At 40.2% G+C, this 26,840-nt stretch overlaps 2 protein-coding genes across 7 annotated transcripts in view; one reads left to right on the forward strand and one right to left on the reverse strand.

Annotated features, from left to right (window-relative positions):
• Window positions 1-16,652, reverse strand: part of Septin2 (septin 2) — a 36,537-nt gene extending 19,885 nt beyond the window's left edge. Inside the window, exons 1-3 of one of the 6 annotated variants that reach the window (XM_038338363.1) lie at window positions 16,554-16,652; window positions 5,485-5,515; window positions 2,050-2,170 (exon numbers count right to left, since the gene is read on the reverse strand). In XM_038338363.1, coding sequence (XP_038194291.1) covers window positions 2,050-2,170; window positions 5,485-5,493 — 130 coding nt within the window. In that variant the 5' untranslated portion in view covers window positions 5,494-5,515; window positions 16,554-16,652. Of the gene's footprint in view, window positions 1-2,049; window positions 2,171-5,484; window positions 5,516-16,272; window positions 16,374-16,438 lie in introns of those variants that run through there. The other 5 variants (XM_038338365.1, XM_038338364.1, XM_038338368.1 and 2 more) reach the window with 5 other exon arrangements.
• Window positions 16,653-16,800: 148 nt separating this feature from the next.
• LOC119821466 (high density lipoprotein binding protein) overlaps window positions 16,801-26,840 on the forward strand; it is a 77,040-nt gene continuing 67,000 nt past the window's right edge. The window contains exon 1 of the mRNA XM_038340508.2: window positions 16,801-16,910. The gene's annotated coding sequence lies outside the window, so the exon portion shown is untranslated. The remainder of the gene's footprint in view (window positions 16,911-26,840) is intronic.

Below are 26,840 nucleotides of genomic sequence, written 5' to 3' on the forward strand. Positions count from 1 at the left end.
CCTGCACTGCCTACTGTTTATGGTTAAAACAAACAACAACAAACCCAATGCATACCTGCTTTATTCAACCATCTAGTTATCCACTGCAGGAGGGCTAGCTTATTTAAGGAGCTGATAAACCTCAGGCATCAATTCAAATCCTGCTGCCTTTCTTATAAATGAAGCTCTACTGGGACATCATTATGGATACCTGTTTGTGCTATCTGTCTATGGCTGTTTTCCCATTCTAAGTTTAGAGCTGAATATCACGATCAAATTATATGCACATAAAGGTAATACTAATGTGACCCATTTTAGAAAGATTACTGACCCCTGACTTATGCATAGTCAGAGAGTGAAGATACTGCTTACTTTTTTAAGCGCTATATAATCAGATAATAATGTGATAGAGTACACTGTCTTTTCTAATGAGAACTTAAATTCCTATTATTTGTATTATTTAATTACTCATAAAATATGTTGGCATCTACTCTTCTTCAGTAACAATCCCAAATGTCTTCATTTTAGGTCTGTGTCCTACTTAATCATGACCATCATAAAGCTTTTCAAATGCATACATTCTCAGTTTTGAAAATTCTGCAATTGCCAAAAATTAATTAGAGTGCAATATAGCTAACAGAATCAACAATTCACCATTAAAGCCAGGTGTGTTTGGTAGCTCACGGCCTGAGCTCCAATATAAAGGAGTCAGTGACATGCATATCTCTGTGGGTTTAAGGCCAGCCTGGGCTCTATAGCTAGTTCTAGGCCAGCTAGGGCTACATAATGAAACCGTTTAAAAAGAAAACAACAATAACAACAATTAAAACCCCCACTACAGTTTATCATTAAGCTTCTATTGGCATGCTAAAATACAATATATGCTACAATCCATAACACGGTATGATAGAATCTGCATCTGACAAACACAAATACATTCAAGCAACCATTCAATAGTCCTCCACTGTAATTTTATAAATTACTATTTTTAAGTGAAAATTAAACACAATGCTAATTAAATGATTGTATTTGTCATCTCCAATAAGTAAAAATTCTGCAAATTCACATTTAATAATACCTCACAAATTTAGGCTGTCAGAAAATTTGACTGTCTCCTTTTTGTTGTTGTTTTTGTTTTTCGAGATAGGGTCTCACTGTGTAGTCCTAGCTGTCCCAGAGTTACCAATGAACACCAGGCTGGCCTTGAACTGACTGAGACCCTCCTGCCTCTGCCTCACAAAAGCTGGGATTAAAGGCATTCACCACCATATATCAGTCTCTGAGATCCTTCTGGTTTGGTGTCTCATGAGAGAGTAGCTAATGTTGGCAGGGATGGCAAACATGCAAAGGAAAACTAAGTGGGACTAGAGGATGCTTCTGTAGAGGTCACCAATAAGGCTACTGGCAGCCTCAGTTCCTTGCCTGATGGTCTTTTACAAGGTCATGACAGCTAGATTCCTATAGAGAGAATGACTGAAGAAATGGCAAGGTAGGAGCCATAATATTGGAAGTCTTATTTCTTCAACATCCACTGGCTGTATTAACTCTGTTTAAAAGTGGAGCAAGAAGAAAAGTAAAGCACTTGCTGCTCAAGCCTAATGACATAAACTCTATCCTTAGAACCCATTTAAAGATGAAAGGAGATAACCAGCTCTACACAGTGTGCCCCTATGCACACTAAACACACGCACACATGTACGTGCGCACGCGCACATACACACAAAAATAAATACAAGAAAACAAAATTAAACAAAATACCTATTCAGTATGGGAAAGAACTGGTAAGGGTTGTGACTACTCTTAGTCAAGTATCACTGGTGACTATTTTGAAAGTTAATTATCACAAAGAAACATTCACTGTATAAGGAAATGGCATAAATTGTATTTTCCTTTTAGACAAAATTTCCTGAATATATATGTGCATATAAGTGAAATCCTGGTCAAATAACAAACATTTTTAAGATCCACAGGTGATTTTGCCAAAAAAGAAATTTTCTTAATTATATGATAGGTCAGGTAAGTAAATTTCACAGGTTGGGAAAGGGGATATTTAGTAAAATAATTTCTTACCAACCACCATCAGTGTGAACTCGAACCCCTTTTTCACTGATTTTCGGTGAACTTGATTGGGAAGATTTGCAAATCCAACATAGCCAGGAGTTTCTGGATTTATAAACTGAGTTGGTTGTTGCTAAAGTAAGATTTTAAAAATAAAAAAGAGCTAATAAACATATTAGTTGCTTTTATGACATCATCAGACCTGTGATAAACATAGGCAATCAGCAGTTCTACAAATTTAAAAAAACATCAAAGAAACTTCACAAATTATCATTTTAAAAACTTATACCTTTATCAGAAAACAGTGTTCACTTAAGAGGACTAAATAAAACACAATCTGGAGCTGGAGAGACAGCTCAGCAGTTAAGAGCACTGTCTGCTCTTCCAGAAGAACTGTGTCAATTCCCAGCATCCACATGGAAGCTCACAACTGTCTGTAACTCCAGTTCCAAGGAATTCAACACCCTCATACAGATACACATATGCATACAAAACACAAAAAATAAAAATAAGTTAAAGAAACCCATGATTCAATCAAACTTTGTAGCTATATGCTGACTAATAATATTTTGTTAAATAATCTCCTTAGCAATTTAAATATGCAAAATATAGATTAAATTATCTCAGATAATTACAGCTTGAGATAAAGAGAATTCAGAAAACAGACTCCTTTCATTCAACACTTAGCTAAAAAAGAGCCTCCAACCAGTTATTAGGTATGATGGGTCTGTGAAAACATCTGGGAAAAAAGACAATTCTTGCTATTCTTCCTCTCATGACAGACACAGAACTTTGTTTAGGGAAAGGCAGAGAAACTAGGAGTGGAATGTTGAGAATTCAGCTTAAAAAAAAAAAAAACTATGAAACAAAAAACTAAGCCCACAGCTGACTATACTGAAATATCTGTTTCTTCGAGACAGGCTCCATGCACATTCCTGGCTGGTCTGGAGCTTGCAATCTTCCTGCATTAGCCTTCCAAGTGCTGAGATTATAGGCATGACCGTAAAGAGACGGTTAAAAGAATTCTTGATGAAAGAATACCTGGTAAGACTAAAGATGACTGAAGATGTGATAAATCAAAAACAGTAAAACCACAATCTAGGAGATGGGAAGAGAGAGTACTTGCCTTGCAAGTCTGAGAACCCGAATTCAACCACTAGAACCGCAATTAACACACACACACACACACACACACACCAAAAAAACCCCACAAAAAACTGGGCATGTGTGGTAAGCTTTTGTGATCCCAGCCCTGGACAAGCAAAGACAGGTAGACAGTTGAAGTTCTAGGCCAGTGAGAGATGTTTATCTCTCAGTCTCTCTCCCTTCCTCCCCCATAAAAGAGGAGAGGGGACAAATAGGCCTACAAACAAAATACTGGTGAAGAGTGAGGAATGGCGCCCAAAGACCCAAGGTTGACATCTGGCTTCTACACACACACACACACACACACACACACACACACACACACACACACGCTAATGTACATACACACATTAAAGGCTGAGTGGGCTAGCTAGCACGTGCAGTCAGGGGCAGGTGAGGAACCTGGCACCATGTAACTTCTTTCTAAAAGGAGCAACCTCAGCATCGGTTTCTGTACTCTGGGGAGCTGAGCAAAGTGGGGGTCTTCTCAAACATGTGGACATCCAAAGCTGCACTCAACACATTAAAGCTGAGTAGACCAGAGAACAAGAAGACCTCTGACGTGCCACAAGCACACGCTTACACTTTCATCCTGTTCTCATACTCCAGCACTCACATAGAGCCACAGACATGATTCACATGCACACAAACATACACCCATACAAACACCATACTCTAACACACTATACTCATACAGCTCCCAGAAACTCAAAAAATCTTGGGCTGGAGAGATGGCTCAGTGGTTAAGAGCACTTGGCTGTTCTTCCAGAGGTCCTGAGTTCAATTCCCAGCAACCACATGGTGGCTCACAACCATATGTAATGAGATCTGGTGCCCTCTTACGGCTTTACGCATTCATGCAGACAGAACACTGTATTCATAATAAACAAATACATCTTTTAAAAAAGAAAAGAAACATACATATCCTTACACACTCAGAATGTCATTCACCACAAGGAACTCCCACATGCACACTTACCACACTCCCACACATGCACATATACACAATACACTTTTATCTTCACATATACAAGTCATACCATATGCAGTTGCACAGTTCCACACACACATACACCCCACACACGTTGTGTGCATGCAAAAATCCTTTAATTTATGCAGTGGCATATTGAAAATGAAAAAATTTAATACACTATTTGAACTAGATGAAAAAGACAAGTTATAGCCTTTCTTTGAGGATGACATTTTCTAACTATCCATAAATATATAAAAATATACCTAAAACCATCATAATGATTATTTCTGGGTTCTAGAATAATGGCTTTTTTTATCTTTGCTCCACATTATTTTATAAAAAGCAATAACTCATGGCTTTCTTTTCTTAAAATTTTATGTGCATTAGTGTTTTGCCATGCATTTTGGGCACCCTGGAACTGGAATTAAGAGACAGTTATGAGCTGCCATATGATTGCTGGCAACTAAACCTGGGTTCTCTGGACGAGCTGTCAGTGCTCTTAACTGCTGAGCCATCTTTCCAGTCCCATGGCTTTTCATTTATAATAATAAACACCCATAGACTAAATAATAAAGGACAAAGACTAAGAAATAAAGAAAAATGGTAACTTTGCAGTTTTAACTACAAGTCCCACTTTGTCAGCTTATATCCATTAGAGCTAATTTATACAAAGGCTCTGGACCACTTTATAAGGGCTAATCTAAACCAATGTAGCATGTCTAAGAGCCCCAACAATTTAATTATATGAATTACTGGAATTTTGAATTGCTACTTGATTGGTTTGGGGGAAAAAAATCTAAGACAGTTAAGAGAATTTGCACTGACAAATTTAAAAATTTGGAAAAGGTAACTCAAAACTTTGGATTAATAACCCAATGTAGAGCAGGCTAGCTTTACATCCGAAATAATTACACGGAAATTGTATTCATTTAAACACTGCCTGGCCCATTAGTTTCAGCCTCTTATTGGCTAACTTCTCACATCTTGCTTTAACCCATATTTAATAATCTGTGTAGCACCACGAGGGGTGGCTTACCAGGAGAGATCTTAACCTGCGTCCATCACGGAGAGGAGAGGCATGGCGACTGCCTATGGCGACTGCCTGAAGCGTCTTGCCTTCTCTCTCCCAGAATTCTGTTCTGTCTATTCAGCCTACCTAATTTTATGTCCCATTAAAGGGCCAAGGCAGTTTCTTTATTAACCAATGAAAATAACCTCCTCCATCAAACCAAAATTGGAAATTTACCTATAGAAACCCTACTTTTTAACTATCTGATAATATAAAACAATTTCTCTTTAGACCATAGATATATGACATAAGACCTTACCTTAGACATCTTTCTTGATTTTTCTGTCTATCTGTTAAAAAACAAAACAAAAATGTCTGAATTTGAATACACGTATTTAACAACATGAAATGACCCATGAAGATACAGACATGTGACATCAGTTTGTTTCTTTAGCTTCTCTATAGCCTCAAACATTGCCCTAGAAATGATGTAGCAATCATTACTTAATATAAAAACAAAACTAGATAAGTTGCTAAAAGCAACTGTACCATATGGTTCTACAAAATGGAACTATTATTGCTTTTATTATTTTTTGGTCTCCCAGGACAGGGTTTCTCTGTAGCTTTGGAACCTGTTCTGGAACAAGCTGGCCTTGAACTCACAGAGATCTGCCTGCCACTGCCTCCAGAGTGCTAGTATTAAAGGCGTGCGCCACCGCCCGGCCCAAATATGTATGTGTGTGTGTGTGTGTGTGTGTGTGTATGTATGTATTTTCAGTATTAATTACATCTTAAACATCACGGATGAGATGGGAGAAAAAGGCAACCTACAACTTAACCGAAGCCTTTCAAAGAAGAAAGGATACCCCTGTGCCTGGAGTACTGTACCCTGATTTGTGTGCCATCTCTTACTGAAAGATCCCTAGAGTGACCTGGGAACTAAATTTTAGCACCGAGGCACAAAGTGCTCTGTGAAGCACATTTATAAGTAAAGAGGACAAAATGAATTTGTTAATATTTATGAGCCTGCCTGGTGATCTCTGAAGTCAGAGGTATCAGACACCCTGGATCTGGAATTATGGATGGTTGTAAGCCACCATGGAGATGCTGAGACCAACCCAGGGTCTTCTGAAAGACTAGTAAAAGCTGTTAGGCACTAAGTCCACCTCTCTAGCCCTAGAGGACTGAATTCTTATACAAATTTTATAACCTTGAAACTTTGGGAAACAAAGTGTTGATTTTGATTTCCTTTGAAACTCAGAAAGCTTCTTTGATGTTTTCTAAACCTTAACATACGTTAGCACTGCAAACCCCAATTTTCTCTCTCAAACAGAAATGTTTTCAAGCTCCTAAGACAAAATGAGGTTCCCGCACTTCACTGTATTTGGGTAGGCTAATTAAGGTAGGCATGCAAAAGAATGGGCCTTTAATTCAGTATTATATATATAACCTATGTTTCATGGGAAACCTAGGTTACAGTCAGTCTTGACTCTCATTTTCTAGTGGCTTCTATAAGCCTTACTGTTGAAAAAGTCAGGAGACCTACATTATTACAAGAACTTTCAAAGTGCTGGGGTGAGGGAAAACATGGAGAGGCAAAGAAAAAAGACAATAAAATTTCCTGTCAAAAACAAATACCAGAGTCTGTACATTAATCAGCTCTCTGGAACTATGAATAGATGAGTGAATTAAGGGCCTTGGATAGAAAGGACAATCTTGAAAAATGCTATTAATAGAACAACTAAAAGTATTAATCCCAGCAAAATTGAAAAATTAGGAGCAGGAGTAAAAGCAGAGGTAAAACTTTCTAAAGGAGAGAGAAATGGGTCAGAGGGAACATGGTTTGTCAGAAGATACACCCTGACTGCAAAGAATAGAGTCCAGTTAGGAAATAAATGGAAAAGTAAACACTAATGGGAAAAGAAGTAGGCTTTCCGAATCAATAAAAAAAAAAAAAATACAAAACTACGTGTGCTGAAAAAAAAAAAAAAATACGTGTGCTGGCCTACATACCAGTACCCCAACACAAGGGAGACTGAGGCAAAGGAACAGTGAATTCAGGATTAGCCCTGGATATCTGCCTTGCATTGTGGGTTTTGTTTTTTCCTTCCTCCTATTATATATTTCTTGCTGGCCTCAAACTTACAGGGATCCAATTGTCTGTCTCTGAGTTCTGGAATTAAAGAGTGATCCACAACACCCAGCTAATATTTATCTTGTTTAAGCCTTAAAAAATAAAAATAACAGACTGCAACCTAATCAAATCTGCAGAACATAAGGAAAAAGAAATTATCAATAACAATCTTTCATCAAGACAAAAAAGATGAAATTCAAAAAGATGAGTGTGGAAAAAGGTACCTCCTTAAAAGACAGACTGTATTAAAACAAACAGAGCAGGCAGTAATAACCTGATTGCACTGCATACGGAGTGAAGGTAGGGCAAGAAAGGTTGAAAATAAAGAAGCAAGCAAAGAGATACCCTGCCAGTGCCAACAAGGACAAACAGGAAGCTGTTTGTTGTTTTAAGTCACAGAAGAGTAACTGACAAGAGAAAATGTTAATAATGTATCTTAACATAAAACACATAGGATACAGTTTAATACCATTTGTATGGAAAGAAAAATAGCCATATGTATAAAATCATACATAAAATATAAGAAAGATATACACCCCATTTTTATGGCTATCTCTTTGTTGTTTTGTTTTTCAAGACAAAGTTTCTCTGTGTAGCTCTGGCTGTCCTGAACTCATTTTTGTAGACCAGACTAGCCTGGAACTCGCAGATTCGCCTGCCCCTACCTCCCTAGTGCTGGGATTACAGGTGAGCTGCGCCACTCGCTGCCGCCACCACCACCACCCAGCTATGTTCACACCTTGTAGTTGAATTGGATTTGATTACAACTTCCCAAATATAGTTCATCAGCCCAGCAACCAATACACTTCATTTGTTTCTCTGAAATTAGTCTAAAATAAGTTTTTCTTTTTTAACCACAGCCTGTCTCATAGATCACAAAATATTTCCATCGTACAGCTACTGCTGCTTCCATTAAAAAGTAGATGCTACTTGCTTTTATATACTGGTGTATGGAGAACATTCTTAACTAATAAAAAGAATGCCAGAGTAGACACCTGGTTGTACAAAGTTATATAGAAAACTGGAACTTCTCTACATGATTTCCTCTTTTTTAAAACCCAAGGAAAAAAAATGCTATCATTAGCTGTTTTACATTCCTGGCATAGTTTGAAATGTGTAATTCAGGAGTTAGATCTGAAGATTTCTCCTCCTACCAGCAAATGACCTGTAGTGAAAATTATGGATTTCATTTCCAAATGTGGCTATTAATATCTTAAAAATTGCTGGGCGGTGGTGGCGCACGCCTTTAATCCCAGCACTCGGGAGGCAGAGGTAGGCGGATCTCTGTGAGTTCGAGGCCAGCCTGGTCTACAAGAGCTAGTTCCAGGACAGGCTCTAAAAAAGCTGCAGAGAAACCCTGTCTCGAAAAACCAAAAAAAGAAAAAAGAAAAAAAATTTTTAAAAATTAATTAACAATTTTAAATGAGGGAAAATGAGATCAGGGATATTAAAAATGTTTGTCTTCTGTAAAAAGTTAAAACAAAATTTATTGTGGCAGGAAAATTAGCTCCTTCCCCCAGCATCAAATTCTTGCTGCTTTTATTGATGTCCATGTATCAAAAATGTCAAGATTGTGAAGTTATTTTGATTTTAATAAATGACATCTAAAGTCTTTAACTGTTAAAACATAGAATATATTTAGGATCCCATGATAACAAAATTGTGGTCCAAATATACATGTGTAGGTCATCCTACGACTCTTGATAACCTACATTAAATAATGCAGAAAATAAGATTTTCTGTCTCAGAATCCACTCTACTGTAAAGCTGTTTACTGGATTCTCATTTAAAATAGTGAGAATGTGGATCTTCCGAGGTTAAAAGTCAGAGAGAAACACCTGCCCAACTTCAGATGCTTTCCATGCTCTTGTACTTCCCCCAACTCCTTCCTAACTTGTGCTCCCTCCCTTGGGAGTGAAACCCAGACAAGTCTGTGGTTAGCTGATTAATATAGTAATTATTGGCATCATATCTGTAAGGAAGCAAAATCTGTCGAAGGGCAATTTTCTGTCTTTGCCCTTTCACACAGTTCATTCCTGCCCTTTTCACTTTCTTCTTTCCCAGACTTGGAGATGACTGGAGTGAACGTATGAAGTCCTCCACCAGCATATCTCTAGCAGCTGTTGGTGTGTGGAATGATCTGATTCTAGCAGAACCCTTCCATACCAGTGGGATACTACCTCCATCATCCTCACAGTCCTGCAAGACGGTCTGCTTATCCTTACACCTTATGCTACAGGCATAGGTATTATGGGTGAACACTGACTATTTTCTTAAGTCTCATGGAGATTGACAAGAACCATTTTTACTCATTTAGAACAAAGTACTGTGGCCAAGTGTGCTTTAAAAGTACTTCTTCCTTCTGTATGGCTCATTTTCACTGATGCTGAAATCCAACGCTTTAACTGGTTTTCTAGCTGATATTCTAAAATGAGATCATCTTTGTATTCAATATTTTCTTCAGTCCTCCCCCTTATATCTAAGTCTGGTTCTGTGAACCTGAAATTTCTGTATCAAAGTATCTTTAAAAAAAAAAAAGATTTATTATATACAGTGTTCTGCCTGCATGTCTACCTGCATGTCAGAAGGAGGCACCATTACAGATCTCCTTACAGATGGTTGTGAGCCACCATGAGGTTGCTGGGAAATGAACTTAGGACTTCTGGAAGAGCAGCCAGTGCTTTTAACCTTTGAGCCATCTCTTCAGCCCAGAATATCTTTTCTTTTCTCCACCTACAGGTAAAAGATTCTTTCACCAATATTCTGTCATTTTTTAAAATTAAATATTTGGGGAGGAAAAGAAACCTGGCCTTGATCACAGGACATAAAGGGACACTCTCACTGTACCAAAAAAGGTAGACATATATACTTTTCCTCAAGGCTGTTTGATAATGGTGCACATTCTGCCCTTTCAGCCAAGGCGCATTCAACTGATAAATAAGTACCCGTGTCTGAGTATTTATTTGGTAACATTACCTGCAAGCGAAGTGTCTATTTGGGGCCATCTATATCATCAATGATTCTAATACAAAATATTTTGGCACAGCCATTAATGATACACTATTCCTTGCCATAAATGGTTGTCACTTCTTCAATTTCCTCATTAGTCCCAGAGGAATAGGAGTTCATCACCATTATGATAAGGAAGTATGGCAGAAGGCACTGGGGCAGCAGCTGAAAACTCAAATCCCTATCTATACACCTTGATGCTGTTAATACAAAGCAAGTGGAATTCAAGAGAAAATAATAAAACAGGAACAATGTATTAATAATCATTTAAAAATTTATAGGGAAGACATAACACATCCTGTCCAAATACTTAACTGTAGACAGAACCATAAAGCAAAGACAAAATTACCAAGTCAAGTTAATAAAAATACAATTTAAACGAGGAAGTATTAATAGGCTTTTCTTAGAATTGAACAGACTAAATAACAGTATTCCAAGGGTAGAAAGGTAGTAATACAACCAATCATGCTTAATTGATATGCAGAGCTTTATAGAATAGGGAATAATCTTACTATGTAGCCTTGACTGTCCTGGAACTTGCTACGTAGACCAGGCTGGCCTCAAACTCATTAGAAATCTGCCTGTCTCTGTTTCCAGAGTGACTGGATTTAAGGGTATGTACCACTATGCTCAGCTTTTTATAATCAATACTCTCAGTGCATGATCTGTTTAAACTAAGTGTGAAAAGAAACAAAATAAACTCTCAAGGAGCTGGAACAAACCTGAACAACTCTTGGATTAAGGAAAGCCCAAAAGCAAAACCCACAATTTGTCTGTAGAAACCAAAGGAGATGGAATGCCCCAGGAGGGGAGGGTCTTCAGACGTTCACATTTATATGAAAAACTCAAACTTGAGTTTCACATAGTTTCATCAGTAACACCGAAAATAAAGAAATTTTGTCCCTAAAAATATCCACAAATAACAAAAAATTCTAAAGAAATAAAGAGGAAAAAAACGAAACTATGCCAAAAATACAAAGACAAGTAAATTCAAAAGTAATTCTTGTTTGTTTTTGAGGCAGGGTCTCATTATGTAGCTCTGGCTATCCTGGAACTCAACTATGTAAATGAGGCTGACCTCTGACTCAAAGATATCTACCAACCTCTCCCTTCTCAGTGTTGGGGTTAAAAGAATGTGTGACCATACCTGGAAGAAACAAATTCTTCATACAAACCCAATTAAAGAAATGAGAACAAACGTAAAAGGCAGCACAATCACAGATGCAGACTATAAAAAGGGCCACAAATTGAAAATGAGAGAAAAGTATACTATCCCTGGCACTATAAATTACCAAACTAGAACAAAAGCTACAACCAGTGCCACTAAACAGCCCATTCAAGCCCAGCAATAGGGCCAGCTAGCTAGCTAGCTCATGGGGTAAAGGTATTTGCCTCCAGCCTGAACACCAGGGTTAGATCTTAGAAATCCACATGGCAAAAAGAGAAACTAGGCTCCAGCAAGTTCTTCACTAATGTCAGCATACACAAGGAGCATATGTCCTCACTCCCACCAAACACATAAAACAAAACAATAACAACAACAAAAATCTAACCATAAAGCAACACACACACATACACACCCTAAACTAAAAATGTGAATGGCCAACACCAGATGGAATTAGAGCAAAATAGCATGTAACTCCGAAGAGATAATGTCATTTAACTATTCCAAGCCATTACAGAAAAAAGGAACGTGAACCAATTTATTTGTGAAGTCAGCATAATTTCAATAACAAATCCATAAGGGAAAGGAAGGGTCCCAATAAGGAAAGACAGACCAGCAAACATCAAATCAACCTCATTCATGAATATAAATACAAAAATTTTAAATATTTGCCAGTGATTAGATGATTCTAATATTGTATCAAAGGTATAAGACATAAAAAATTAAGAGAAAGCCATATATAGATACTGATGAGGTATAAAATTCAATCAATATACATGAAAACACTAAGGAAACTGCTTAAATATAATTCAAGGCTGTTTCCAAGAATAATAGCAAATGCTATTCTTCAAACAATGGAATTATTTAAACTAGGGGCTGAAGAGATGGTCCAGGTAAAGAGCACTTGTTGCTCTTCCTGGGGACCTAGGTTCAATTTCCAACAATGAAATAGCAGTTCACATCTGTCTGTAACTTGAGTTCCAGGGGACCTGATGTCCTCTTCTAACCTCCCTGGGCACCAGGCATTGTAATATACAGATGTACATCTAGACAAAACCTTCATACACATTAAATATGTTTTTAAAGAGATACTAAACCTATTTAAATAGTAACCAATAAGATTTAAAATGTCCATTGCTCTCATAATTACCTTAAAACACAAATGTAAAACTTAAAGCACACACAAAGACATCACAATAAAACCCTCCAGTACTAACCTTTATTCAATTTCAATAATTAGCAACTCAAGGCCAGTATTAGTTTATTTCCAACTTCTCTGAATTATAGTAAAGCAAATCCTAAATACACACTTCATTTATAGTTCAGTAAATGGCAAGCTATTATTTCTAGAGAAAATTAATTATAACTGTTTAATTCAATCAAATACTCAACTGCCTCATATTTTCATTAGAATCAAAATGCAAGTAGGATCTAGATATTGCAGTTTTATTATTATTTAATACTACTCTATTGGGATCAAGAAAAATCATGAAACAAAACTACTTTGCTGACAGGACTGAGCATGCATAAAACACAATACTTGAGTTAGAACACAAAACAACAGTAGCCGGGCATGGTAGCTCACATCTTTGATCCCAGCACTTAGGAGACAGAGGGAGATGGAACTCTCTGAGTTCGAGGCCAGCCTAGTCTACACAGTGAATTCCAGGACAACCAGCACTGCATAAGAGAAAGAAACAATCAAAAAAAAAAAAAAAAATCCAACAGTAAAGCAGGCTAAGAGGTACAGGCCTTCAATCTCAGGTATCTGAGTGACTATCACAAGATTATGAGCACAGATGTTCCAGGTCAGGCTGGAACAAAAAAAGAACTTTAGAATAAGGTAATTTATTTGGCTGGGTGCTAAAAAAAGGTATGTGATGAGTCAAAAGTTTCTTTCTAGCTGGCTGTGGTGGTACACTGCTGTAATCTCAGCACTCAACAGAGAGGAGGATTGCAAACTGGAGGCCAGCTTGAACTACACAGGGAGACAAGGTCTCAAAAACTGTAAATATCCTACTTTGTGTGTGTGTGTGTGTGTGTGTGAGAGAGAGAGAGAGAGAGAGAGAGAGAGAGAGAGAGAGAGAGAGAGAGAGAGAGGCTACATGCCAACATTGAAAGTTTTTTTCTATACAGCATTAAACATTTAGGAACAGAAATAGGAAAAAATACTTAACAATAATAATGAAAATCGAACCTCATGTGGTAGCACAGCAATAGAGGTTGAGGCAGGAAGATTACAAATTTGAGGCCAACCTGGATTATACAGTAAATTCTCAAATAGTATAGGCAACAAAGAAACCATGTCTGAAAACACAACAAAACACTCAAATACAAAAGAACACATTTTAGGTTCTTTGTCTCTTTTGGTTTTGAGACAGTCTTTGTAATCAAAACTCATCTTGAACTGGCAACCCTGCTTCAGCCTCCTGATTGCTAGGATTATAGGGGTGCAATACTATTCTTGGCTACAAACAGATTTGGGGGAAAGCCCTAAATATATTATTGTTTCCCCAAATTGGTATAATTAATTCAATTCTAAACTGGAAGCCGTAAGGTATGACTTCTTTATGCACTGGGTAAAATAGCCTTTGTGTTTACATGGAAGGATAGACACCTGAGACAAGTAGAAGAGTGGACACTTGCCTTCACCACTATTCCATGCATTTGATTCCAGACCACCACCAGATACAGAAAACATCATGAGCACCTTTTCTACCCTGCTTTACCGACCCAAGATCCTATGAAGACATGGGTTAGTTCAGTTTTTTCCTTTCTTTCAAGAAGTTTCCTGATGCACAACACAAGTACAGAACCGAAGAATACAATGATTCTTCAATATGGAACATGCCAGGCTATGAATTCTTTACCCTACATGCAAACCACTGGATCCACAATGGTCTTCTAACAATTTGGTAACCAAAACAAAAAAAAGGGGGGTTTGGTTTTGTGAGGAGGTATAATAGGGACCCAGGACTCTTGCACTCAGGGAAAGCACTCTAGCAACCAAACTATATATCCCCATTAATGCCAAAATGAAAGCTGAGAGAGTAATACTGAATTTCTAAAATACTTGGTTTTTAGTGAGAAAACCTTGATCCATTAACATACTGCCTAAGTACAAAGTGCAGATCAATTAAATCCCCCACATCTAAGATAGGTGAGCAAACTAAATTGTTATTCTTTCACACCGTGTAAATTTCAGATGTCTTATTTGTAAAGTCTTTATCTTTGACCCACAGCTTCTTTATTCCAGAGTAATATTATCACCCCAAATTATATCCAAAAAAACGAATAGATTAACAAAAGTGCATTTTTGACATTAGAAGCTTATTTTTGCAAGTGGCATTTATAGTATACTCATAAATAGAAAGCGCCATTCATGTACATAAACTGCTACATTTGTATGCCTCACCCCTACCGCCCCCCATTGAGACTTCTCAACCTAGGATCCTGAAGAGCTTTTATCCAAAGTGCCTGGACTACCTTGCCATTTAGATTTCTTAGATGTGAGGATTGCACAAGTACATTATACAGCACAACATTCTTAATGGAGCTGGGGCAGCCTGCCACAAACAAAGGGAGCTGAATTACACTCATGAATGATAATGGAGCGAGGTCCCACCCCCTTTCCCTAGGCTACCCAACTAAACCTGAAAGAGAATCAGATCTCATTTAAAAGCTCTTGCTCTTTACAGAGTTGTAAAGAGGAAAAACAATTCAAGGTGGAAAAACTGAAAAATAGAACGTGACAAACTTTACAATTAAGAAAATCATCACCAAAATTAGATATAGCAGCACACACTGACAGTCTGAAAGTTGGGTACTGTAAAAGAATCCCTGACAGGCGACTATGAAAAAAGCCACTAAAAAGGATTAAATCAGAGGCATGGTGAAGTTTTCATGACCTCTACAAAACCCTACTTCTCCGTATGCTCGCAAGACTAATTCAGAAATGCATCTGAGGTACTAAAATCAGGCCACCAGCCAAGGGACTCTCCGAGGCCTCGGATGACCCGCTGCGCGGGACCGGTCCCCCACCACCTCTCTCTAAATGATAACACTGAGGAAACACTTGAGAACCCGAGGCTTGAATCCCTTGCTATGCAGTAGGCACCCCAATACTAAACGCCAATGGAACACCTAATCCATCCGATGGAAATCTCACCCAGTGAGAATCCTGAATACCAAACAGCGAGCAGGAACTAACACAACAGATAAGGAGAAGACAGAACGTGGGAGGTAGCTGCGCTCCAGAAAAGAGGAGCAAACTGAGCTGCCAGAGACCACAGCGGTCTGAACTAGAAGTCCTAAGTGTAAGAGCCTGGCATTCGTGTAAGGTAGGACTGTCGGACGTGGCCGGGATGCACTAACAAATGAGGCCGGAAGATACAAAAAGGCCAGGCGTGGTCTGGGCCTAGGACCCACTTCAGAGTTAGACTTCATCGCTTCTCACAGTCAGAGGCTTCCGCTCCATGTCCCCTAGTCCCGGTCACTACCACTGTTCCAACCCTTTGTCTGGCATCGCACAACGCCGGGGAAGGCCACAGCAGAAAAGATCCCTCCTCCATACAATTATCCAGTCTCCAACTGGGGAACCTCATTAACATCTCGGGGTGACTACTAGTCCCTCACTTTCCCGGGGCGGAAAAGCACCGTTAAGTGACGATATGGCCACACAAATAGAAGTGCTTCATAGATGGGAATCTACAGCTGCCTCGCCCAACTCCTCCACCCGCCAGCGTAAACGCCCGAGGCCCCACCACACTGCATTTGGACTGTGTGCGCGGTAATCTCACCGGAACCAGCCACGCCCGCCCCAACGCCCTGGACCCGGCCAGGGCGATTACCCAGATGGGGGACGCCCGTCCAGTTGTCCTCGAAGGGACGACGCCCGCCGCCGGACAGCAGAGCCACGGACCAAGGGCGCGGCCGCCCCTCCCCCAACGCGCGCCCCTTCCGCACCCGTCACCACGGCCCGAGTAACCCGGGCGACCGATGGAACGCTCGCCAATTCCTCAGGACGGCCAGCTCGACTGAGGCCCGCGAGACAGTGGGAACACAGCGCCACACAACTCACCCACTAACACGCCCGAGAACTCTCGTCGGACCACAGCACGGGCCTGCCCAGCCCCGCCCCGCCGCGCGCGCGAACCGATTGCGTCATCGCGCCGTCCCGCCCCATGCCAACTCCTTCCTGGGCCCGGCGTAGTCCCCTCCCCCGCGGCTGCCAGCAGAGCGCAAGCGTAGACCCGGCTGGCGTCCACCTTTGCGCAGGCGCTGTGCCCCTCCCACGGCGGTTGGCCATATAGAGGCTGGGGGCGGGGGGAGGTCAAGCGTAGCCTCTTCTCCTTTACCAAGATGGCGTCTTGTTCCTGTTTCGCCACAGTTCCTACCTTATGAGCTTGGTTTCCTCGCGCTAATAAGAGAGGAACAGGTAATGAGATGCTTCGCTTTGTGGGAAACTAGAGTTGGGGGAAGGATATTCCTTAGAAGGAATGAAGTGTCCACTGACACTGAGAGCCGATCGGGGGCGGGCAGGTGGCAGCGTGAGTGCGGAGCGGTGAAGGGGAGGGGGCCCTTTGCCTCTGTCCTTTCCTCCGGGAAGATGGCGGCAGCACCGAGCTCGGAGCGTCGAGCCGGGATGGACAGGCGCCTTTGACTTGCCGGCGGGCATCTCTAGCCGCCTCCGCGGTCGTCTCGATGGCGGGTCGCCGTCCTGCGATTGGCTAGTCGCTAGTCACGTGCGGCCCCCACGCAAACCATAGAGTGGTGCCTGTCCCTGGGGACGTGGCTTTCCTGTGCGGTCGTGAGCCCGTGCCCCGCGGGGGAGGGCGGAGCCGGCACGGCCCCTCGCCTCGTTTGGTCTTGGGGCGCGCGGTGAGATCCGCGGCACTCCCTGCGAGCCCGCTGGCCGCGACCTGCTCGAAGCTGGGGAAGGTGCAATGCTGGATTGCGGCCTGCCCGGTTGTCCTTTCCTCTGTCCCGGGAGGTCCTCTGACTGGGTAGCGGCCGCAAACTCCTGCCTAGGCCTTGCAGCAAGGCCTTTCTATAGGAAAACACCCTAGGGTACAATAATCCTAAGAGGAAACAATAATCGCGCGACCCTAGTGAGTGATGTGCACAGTGTCGATACCCCAAGCTGTTTTGACACATGCCTGTTGTGAGGGGGTGTTTTGTGAGTATCTACTTTTGAAAAAAGCCGGTTGCTTGTGGCTACCTGATCTTTATGTATCCTGTCTGAGTTAGAAGACCGGAGGGTCAGTCTGGGCATGGTGTTTGAATACGTATAACTATAGCAAAGGAGAAACTGACTTATGTTTTATTATGGTGTTTACAGACAACGAAACAGTATTGGGGGAAAACTGGAGAATTATAATCTTCACTTAGAACATGACTTGCCCTTCAGCTTTCGAATTTTCTACATAAGCCCTCAAGCAATGACTTCACATATTTGTTGGTGTGCCCGCCTTTATTCCCAGCACTCAGGAGGTAGACCAGCATGATATACAGAGTTCCAGGACAGCCAGGGCTACACAGAGAAACCCTGTCTCAAAAAGCAAAAAACAAAAACAAAAAAAAGGTCCTCTTTCTTAGCAAGTAACTTTCAGAAACCCAATTAAGTCAGTGATTGTTTTGTTTGAGGCTAGTATTAGCCACAATCCACAAGCTAAGTATTTATTATGGAAGCATATGTGAATATGAAAACATGGGGCAAAACCTATTGCTTAGGCTTATGTTTTGAACGCTTTAAAGTATCATAGGCTAAACTTGTTAAACTTGTTAGTTATGTTAGACACTGGGATACTTGAAAGCAGTGCTTTAAAGTAGCTGAAAGGGTCTTTGGTTTAAAAAGTGTATTAATACTTCTGCTTTCAAAACAATCCTTAACATTATGACGATTTTAAACTTAGAGAAAAAGGGGCATATCTTTTCCAGTGTCAGGGATAGTCTTTGAAAAAGTTAAGTAATTTCCAATGGCTGCCAAACTGTGTTGACTCATTAGTTATGAGTCCTGCACTTCTTAGAGGCTTACTTCACCTTGAGAACACCTGGAAGAGGCAGCTAGCTCAGAATGGACAGGGACACTTACACAGGTAGATCCTTATCTTTTCCTGTCTTACAGACAGGTTGGCTTCTCAGTGGCCAAATAGACTTTTAAGTACATTTCTTTTAGTATTGTCTTAATTTTCTAATGTCAGCCTAATAACCCCACTTTTTTGGCTTTTAAAATAATGGGGCACCACATGCTGTTAAAAGATTCTGGAGATTCAGATAGAAAAAGATCTATTTTTCCCCTAGCTGTTTATGGTCTAGTGTTGAAGATTCACTTGCAAAAGAAAGCTTATTTTACAGTCTGATGAGGACCATAATGGATTATATTAATGAGATAGGAAAAACGTGATTAGTTATTGGAAAGCCTTACATACAGCAAAAGGTTTGAATTCAATAATCATTGGCTGATTCCTTTAGCGGTAGAGGGCTTAGCTGAGACTGTATGAAGATGGCTTCGTGACCTGCATTCAGTCCCATCTCAGTCTGATTTGTACAGGATTAAGACCACTGGGATGATCTGTGACATTTTGTAAGGTAGATTCTTCATTAATATCTCCCAACTGAAAATGATTTACTGTAGAGTCTTGAGCAGAGAGCATGCTTTTTGTTGTTGTTGTTTTTGAATCTTGGACAATTTCACACATCTTACATATCTTGGTCATCTCCACTCAGAACTCTCCCCTTCCACTCTCTGTGGACAACACCCTTCCCCCTTTAAATAACACACAGAGTTCAGTTAATGGTTTTAGCATGAACATGGAGAATCTACCAGCATCCACTACCAGGAAGAAAAATGATACCACCACAACCTCTCAGCAGCCATTTATTGCCAGTAACTCCTTAATTGATGTGAAGCTTCATGAGCCCCTATCCTGTTCATAACTGAAATTGACTGGCTTAATCTTGTGCAGATAACTGTACTGCTCTGAGTTTGTTCCTGTAAGGCCATGTCCTGTCTAGCAGGCAGTACTTCATAGCACTTCTTCCTGTCTTCTGACTCCTCTCTTACTTTCCACCCACCCCCTTCTCCATTGTTCCCTGAGTCTTGCTGGGAACCAGAACCCAGTAGGGCTGAGCACTCACAAGAATACAAGATTTCTTGAACATTTCATTTTGGATTAAAAAATTCTATTATCTTAGAATTACAAAGAAGTGACTGTTCTTTAGTGTCATTAAAGACTGCTTTGATAAACAGTTTTCGTCATGAAGACATCAAAGACTAAAGTGGGCTCTCATTTTTAGTTGTGCAGGTAAATATTATTTTGGGTGTGTTTTAAAACTTTTTTAAAACTAAATCCTTAAGCTCATTCTTTTATGAATAATATTTTTAAAGCAGGAAATAAAATGTAAAACATTACAAAAACAGGCACGGTGAGAATTTATCATGTTTTGATTTAAATGAGCTAAGGGTCTCAGAAAAAGTCTGTCATCAGGGAGGTAAATATGAGTCTACTCTTCTCTGTGTACCCAACATATTTTATAATTTAAGATCTAAAAAAAGCTACAGGGCTGGAGAGAAAGCTCAGTGGTTAAGAGCACTTACTGCTTTTGCAGAGGACCTGGACTCAGTTCCCAGCACCCAGATGGCCATTCATATCTGTCTGAAACTCCAATATCAAGGAATCCAGCACCCTCTTCTGGGTCTTAGGGTACCCGGCCAAAACATGGAGTCAATACATAACATTTAGGCAACTTTTACAAAAATGAAAAGAAATGACTATAGTTAGGAATTGGGGGCATGTCTGTAATTCTAGCACTTGGGAGCTAATGGAAGTACTGAGAGAAGAGACTCAAGTCCTGCTCTGGGTACATGATTGCCTTCTCACTACTTTTTATTCTAGAAGCTGTTTTGATGAACAGAGAAAGACGGAAGACTCTTGATGGATTGTAGCCACACTCAGTCATGTTCTTGTCCAGTTCTTACAGACAGTGGAGGTGCTCTGTAATTGGCAAAGTATAATCTCTTTTGGCTTCTTTCCTCTGTTCCTTTTCTTCCCCCCCATGGCTCTCGTGCTTTTTTGTGATAACCTGTTGGCTGGCTCGTCATATACTGCAATTAGATATCCTGTCTGTGTCTCATTCTGAAGAGCTTTTGTGTGGCAAATTTAACATTTCTCCTCGATTTCGAGACTCCATTGTAGCCTGAAGTAGGATGGCAAACTGATATTTGCCCTTCCAAACTTTCTGCTTTTGATGACATAGGCCATCTCCACCTACTCCACATACTCATTCCACCTAGGGTGCATTTGCATACATGTGTACACAGAATAAAAAGCTGTAGTCCCAGCCGGGCAGTGATGGTGCACGCCTTTGATCCCAGCACTCAGAAGGCAGAGGCAGCTGGATCTCTGTGAGTTCAAGGCCAGTCTGGTCTACAAGAGCTAGTTCCAAGACAGGCTCCAAAGCTACAGAGAAATCCTGTTTCCAGAAAACAACAACAACAAAAAGGCTGTAATCTTAGCACTTGGGCAGTAAGAAGATCAAGCTTTGTTATTCCCAGCTATATGTTGAGTCCCAGGAAGCTTGGACAACATGAGACTATCTCAGAAAATGTTATGAACAGTGCTTCAGTAAACAAAACAATCTCATGTTTAATCCAAACATAGATAGAAAAGGGCAAAGGGGTTATTCTTTACATGTTATATAATTACTTAATTGGAAAATTGAGCAAAGCTATTGGTGGCAAGATTTTAAGTTGACCAGGTACGAAATATCTGCAAATCTAGATTTATTTAATTATACGTAGGGTTTCTCTGTAACAACGCTGGCTATCCTAGAACTCACTCTGTAGACCAGGTGGCTTTGAACTCAAAGAAAACCGCCTGCTTCTGCCTCCTAGTGCTGGGATTAAAAATGTGCACCACCACCACTGGGCTAGATTCATTTGTTTACTTTTTTGTTGTTTTTTTTGTTTTGTTTTGTTTTTTGAGACGGGGTCTCTTGTGTACCCCCGGCTGTTCTGGAACTCCCTATGTAGACCAGGCTTGCCTGTCTCTGCCTCCTGAGTTCTGGGACTAAAGGGATATGCTACTATACCCAACTTTAGATTTCTTCTATGTAGAAATAATCAGGTACAGAATAACGTAGAAATAAGACATGGTGGCACACCCCTGTAATCTCAGTACTCAAGAGACTCTGTTTTGAACGTATGCACACACACACACCCAACGAGAAAACTGATCTGATTACCTGCCACAAATATTTATGAACATATAAATGTGTACAAGTACATATGTATACATGCATATGCATGTGGATTGGTGTGTGTGTGTGTATACAGGCACACGATAAATCTATAGCGCTTACGAAAAACCTAAAAAATTATTGAAAAGCTTTTATTAGACAACTGTATAGTAATTCCTCTATAAGTTGTAACTCTTGGTTTTTCAAAAGATGTTATTATTACTTGGTTTGGGTTTTGATTTTTCGAGGCAGGGTTTCTCTGTATAACCTTCACCAGCCTCGAACTCGAGATTTGCCTGCGTGTGCCTTCTGAGTGCTGGGATTAAAGGCCTGTTCAACCACTGCCTGGCATGATGTTATTATTTTTAGTTATGTTTATGAGGGGAGACGAGCATGTGCTAGTGAGTGCAAGTGTCTGTAGAGTGCCCTATCAGCATTGGGTTTCCCTGAAGCTCCAGTTGTAGGCAATTGTGAGCCACCCAATTAAGGTACAAAAGCAGCACACACACTTAGCTGCTAAGCCATCTTTCTTGTCCCTTGTTATTTTGGTGTGTATGTGTTTTAGTTTTATTTTATATGTATGGGTAGTTTGCTTTCATGTATGTCTGTGCACACATATGCAGTGCCATAGAAGGCATTAGAATCCCCTATTGCTGAACTTATAGACAGTTGTGAGTTGCCACGTGGGTGCCGTGAACAGAACCTGGGTCTTCTGCAAGAACTGTCGACACTCGTTTAACAACTCAGCCATCTAGCTCTCCCTTGATATTTTTAAGTAGAATACCTTTTATTTATTCTTCATTCGTGTAAACAATCCATCTTGATCGCATGCATCCCCCAGCCTCCTACTCAATACAGGCACTGCTAACACTTTCCTGATCCCTACTTTGCATTCTTTCCTTTGCTGCTGTTTTGTTTATTAATAATGTACTGAGTCCAGTTAGTGTGGCCTGTTAGAATGTTGACTGATCTTGTGCAGGTAATCATAGCTGCCCAAGTTTATGAGTGTATTGGCCATGCTATGCTCTGAAGACAGCATGTCACAGTAATCCTCTCTGTCCTCCAGCTTTCTGCCCCTTTTTATGATGTTTCCTAAGCCATTGTGGATGGGGTCGGGCTGATGTAGATGTCCCCATTTAGGACTGAACACTGAACAGACACTGCATCTCTGGACTTTGACTAGTTATGAGCCTTTCGTTAACTGCAGATTACTGCAGAGAAAGGTTCTCTGGCCATGGTTGAGGGCAGCATTAATCTGAGTATAAACACAAATATTTAAAAGGCAACTTGACAACACATTGTTTTTTCAAGACAAGGTTTCTCTGTCTATTCTAGGCTGTCCTCTGCCTTCTGAGTGCTGGGATTAGTAGTTGGTTGAGCAAAGCAATAGTAGTAGGTTCCTCCGTAGGGCCTGTGACCATCAGCTTTTGACCAGGTTAACTTTATCAGGCCTGATTTTTTTTCCTGTGGACCAGACCTCATTTGAATCCAAAAGTTTTTGTTGTTGTTTTTGTTTTGTTTTGTTTTTTGGCCTTTCGAGACAAGGTTTCTCTGTGTAACGGCCCTAGCTGTCCTAGAACTAGCTCTTGTAAACCAGGCTGGCCTCGAATTTACAGAAATCTGCCTGCCTCTGCCTCCCAAGTGCTGGGATTAAAGGCATGTGCCACCACTGCCTGGCAAATCCCAAAACATTTGATTACTTCCATAGCCTCTGTGCCACTGTTGGACTAGTGCATGCATCCTCCCTAGCGGGTTGATACTGTAGCGTGCAGGGTTGGGTGCAGTGATGCCTTGGATGCTAGGATTCCACATGTATACAGCCATGCCCAGTACTTCCCTTGGTTACTAATAAGAATTTTTAAATTAAAATTTCATTTAAAATCAAGTTTATATCTTCCTATATTTTAAATGTAAACTCCTAGAAAAGCCAAAGATACCAATTCTCTACCCCATTTACAGTTCCAGCCTCTGTAGAGAACCCACGAGGTAAATTCTCTTCATTTTCCAATTTGGAAGTGCTGTCTGAGATTGTTGTCCACCCATGTTTCCTATATTGTCTCTTCACTTAACTGAGAGTAGATGAGAAGTTTTTAGTCACCCCCACCCCATTCTGTCATTTTTATGCAGACAGATTGGTAGTTGCTTAGAGTAGGTCTGTCCATAATTTCGTTAGTTCAGTATTTAATGTTTATATTTTACTGCTTAATGTGATTCACAACTAGGTCAAATAATGTAAAGTGAGGTTATCATACATCTTGTTTGCTGAACTTTTTTAGTTTTCTTTATATTTGTCCCTAAAACCTAATTTCACATTCTGCACATATTGTTGAAATCTTTTAATAAATATAATCCTTTTTACCTGATGAAATGCAGTATTCTGCCCATTTCAGTTTTAAGGTTTAATGTATTTTTATGTATATAAACATAGACCTGTTTGTATGTATGAGAGAGAGAGAGAGAGAGAGAGAGAGAGAGAGAGAGAGAGAGAGAGAGAGAGAGAGAGAGATCGACAGACCTTTGGAAGCTAGAAGAAAGAATCAGATTACTTGAAACTGGAGTTACAGAGAGGATTGTGAATGATCATGTGGGTGCTAGGGACCAAACCCAGACCCTTTACAAAAACAAGTGCTTTTAACCTCTAAGCCACCTCTCCAACCCACCCTGCCCTGTTTCATTTGGTGTACTGGAGAAATGGGATCCCAGCTCCTAGAAAACAATGCAGAGCATAGCCAAGTGTGTGGCCAGAGAGCTGGAGATCAAGGAAAGAGGAAAGCAGACTTTAAGGCCCTTGGTTATTAAGTGCCTTTAGAGACCTGCAACAGAGTAACCACTAATGATGGCCATAGTTTTCCCATCAGTCTGGGAGTCAATACTTTACTCTCCCCTTCTGAGGGAGACTTGAGGGTGAATGCAGTTGGTGGGGAACAAACAAAACATGGTCTGTACCTTTGCCTCTTATTTCTTGCTATAACCTAACCTGGCACTATCTCACATTCTACCACTTATCCAGAGGGCTGCATACCCTCCAAAACTTATCATACGCATACAGTTGTAACTTCCTTGCCATTAAAATTACCTTTTGTCCAGCTAGGACAAGTGGTGTTTATAAATGCAATAGAGCTCTAGCAGGTTTAGGCTTCTCAGATGATCATCCTAGGCTACTTTGTGACTAGTCTAAAAGGATGTCTTTTTCAATGGAATGATGTTTTCTCAAGTTTTGCTTCTATCTCCTTCAACAGCACTATTTTAAGCTTACAATTTGAATTTCACTTCAGATCATCAGTCCTCAGTTCACTCCGGTTCTGTTGACTGGCTGGATATTGTGATTTTAAGAAACATGTGTTGCATCACTCTGATGGAAGGCTGGAGAGAGGTCATGAAGAGTGTGGGCTTCATAGTCAAGAAATTCAGATGGAGCTAGAGAGATGACTTAGTGGTTAAGAGCAGCATGCCTGCTGGGCAGTGGTTGTTCATGCCTTTAGTCCCAGCAGTCGAGAAGCAGAGACAGGTAGACCTCTGTGCATTTGAGGCCATCCTGATCTACAGAGCGGGTTCTAGGAAGGCTCTAAAGCTACAGAGAAACCCTGTCTTGAAAAACAAAAAAAAACTGGGGGCTGGAGAAATGGTTCATCAGTTAAGAGCACTGGCTGTTCTTCCAGAAGACCCAGCTTTAAATTCCAGCACCCACATGGCAGCTCTCAACTGTCTGTAACTCCAGTTCTAGGGGATCTGATACCTTCACACCAATGCACATAAAATAAAGTTAAATAAATTATATAAGAAAAAAAGAAAACAAAAAACCTTGAGTTCAATTCCCAGGCAACTCACAGCTACTTGTAATTCCATTTGCTAGAGGATTTAACTCCTCTGGCTTCTGTGCATCCCTGCATTCATGTGTACATAAATACACACAGATACATACCCATAAAATAATAAAAAAATCCTTTATAAAAATGAAAATTCAGATGGCAGATAAACTGAGATTTCAAGCTAACAATAAAAGAATTGCCTTAAAATTATATTTTCCTCACATCAGACTGGGAAAAATAGACATGATAATCTTATTATTATTATCAAGAGTGACAAGGATAGTTCACAAATTGTTACTGGACAGTTGAGCTCGTTAGAAGGCAATTTTCTCCTGGCAGTACAACTTGCTGCATTGCCTGGAAAAAAAAAATGTATTTTTCAGGAATTTTCCCTAAGGAGGTCCAGACCCAACTGAACAGAGACCTTCCTTCGTCCCTTCCTTCTTTTTACTCCTTCAGCCCTTCCCTTGGAAGAAACTCACAGAGTAGCCCCAGGCCAGCCTCAAATTCTTGATTATCCTGCCTCCTCTCCCAAAAGCTGAAATTAAAGACAGGAGCCACCACAGGCAGCCAAAGAATTTTCTTTTCAGCATTTTTTGGTAGATAGTGGCAACATGAACAAACAAAATACAAGATAGCTTTAATACATACCTTTAATCCTAGCACTTGGGAGACAGAAACAGGTTGATCTCTAAATTCTGAGGCTAGCCAGAGCTACATAGTGAGATTGTGTTTCCAGAAAAAAAGTACAAGATACTCAGGAGTTCCATCCTTAGGGGATTTATTGTTATATTTACTCAATGTGGCATGCAGTTGTTAAGAAATGAGTTAGATTTGTACATAAATCTTAGAAAGACAGCTGTGACCTATTTATGTATGGAAATAGGTATGGCAAGTGGGAGGTGTATGTAATGAGATCTTGTTTTTATTTAAGCAGCGTACTAGTGTTTGTACAGAAAATATCTGTAAAAGATTGAACAATGAATTTGGAAATGTTTTCTTAAAGAATAAACCTTGAGCTAGGTGTGGTGATTTAATCCCAGCACCTGGGAGACAGAGGCAGGCAGATTTCTGAATTCAAGGTCAACCTGGTCTACCTAGTTTAGGACAGCCAGAGCTGCATTGTGAGATCCTGTCTCAGAAAACAAAAGTCAAAACAAAAAAAAAGACTTATTTTTTACATAGTTCTGTTGCGTTGTATTGCTTAGTGATAAAATTTCATTCCTTGTTAGATCATTCCTATAGCAGCTACACATTATTACCAGTGAATTCATTTTACCAGTATTAATCAAAGCAGTATTGATGTATTCCCTCCTATC

Source organism: Arvicola amphibius, chromosome 8, assembly GCF_903992535.2.
Source record: "Arvicola amphibius chromosome 8, mArvAmp1.2, whole genome shotgun sequence".
Lineage (NCBI taxonomy): Eukaryota > Metazoa > Chordata > Mammalia > Rodentia > Cricetidae > Arvicola > Arvicola amphibius.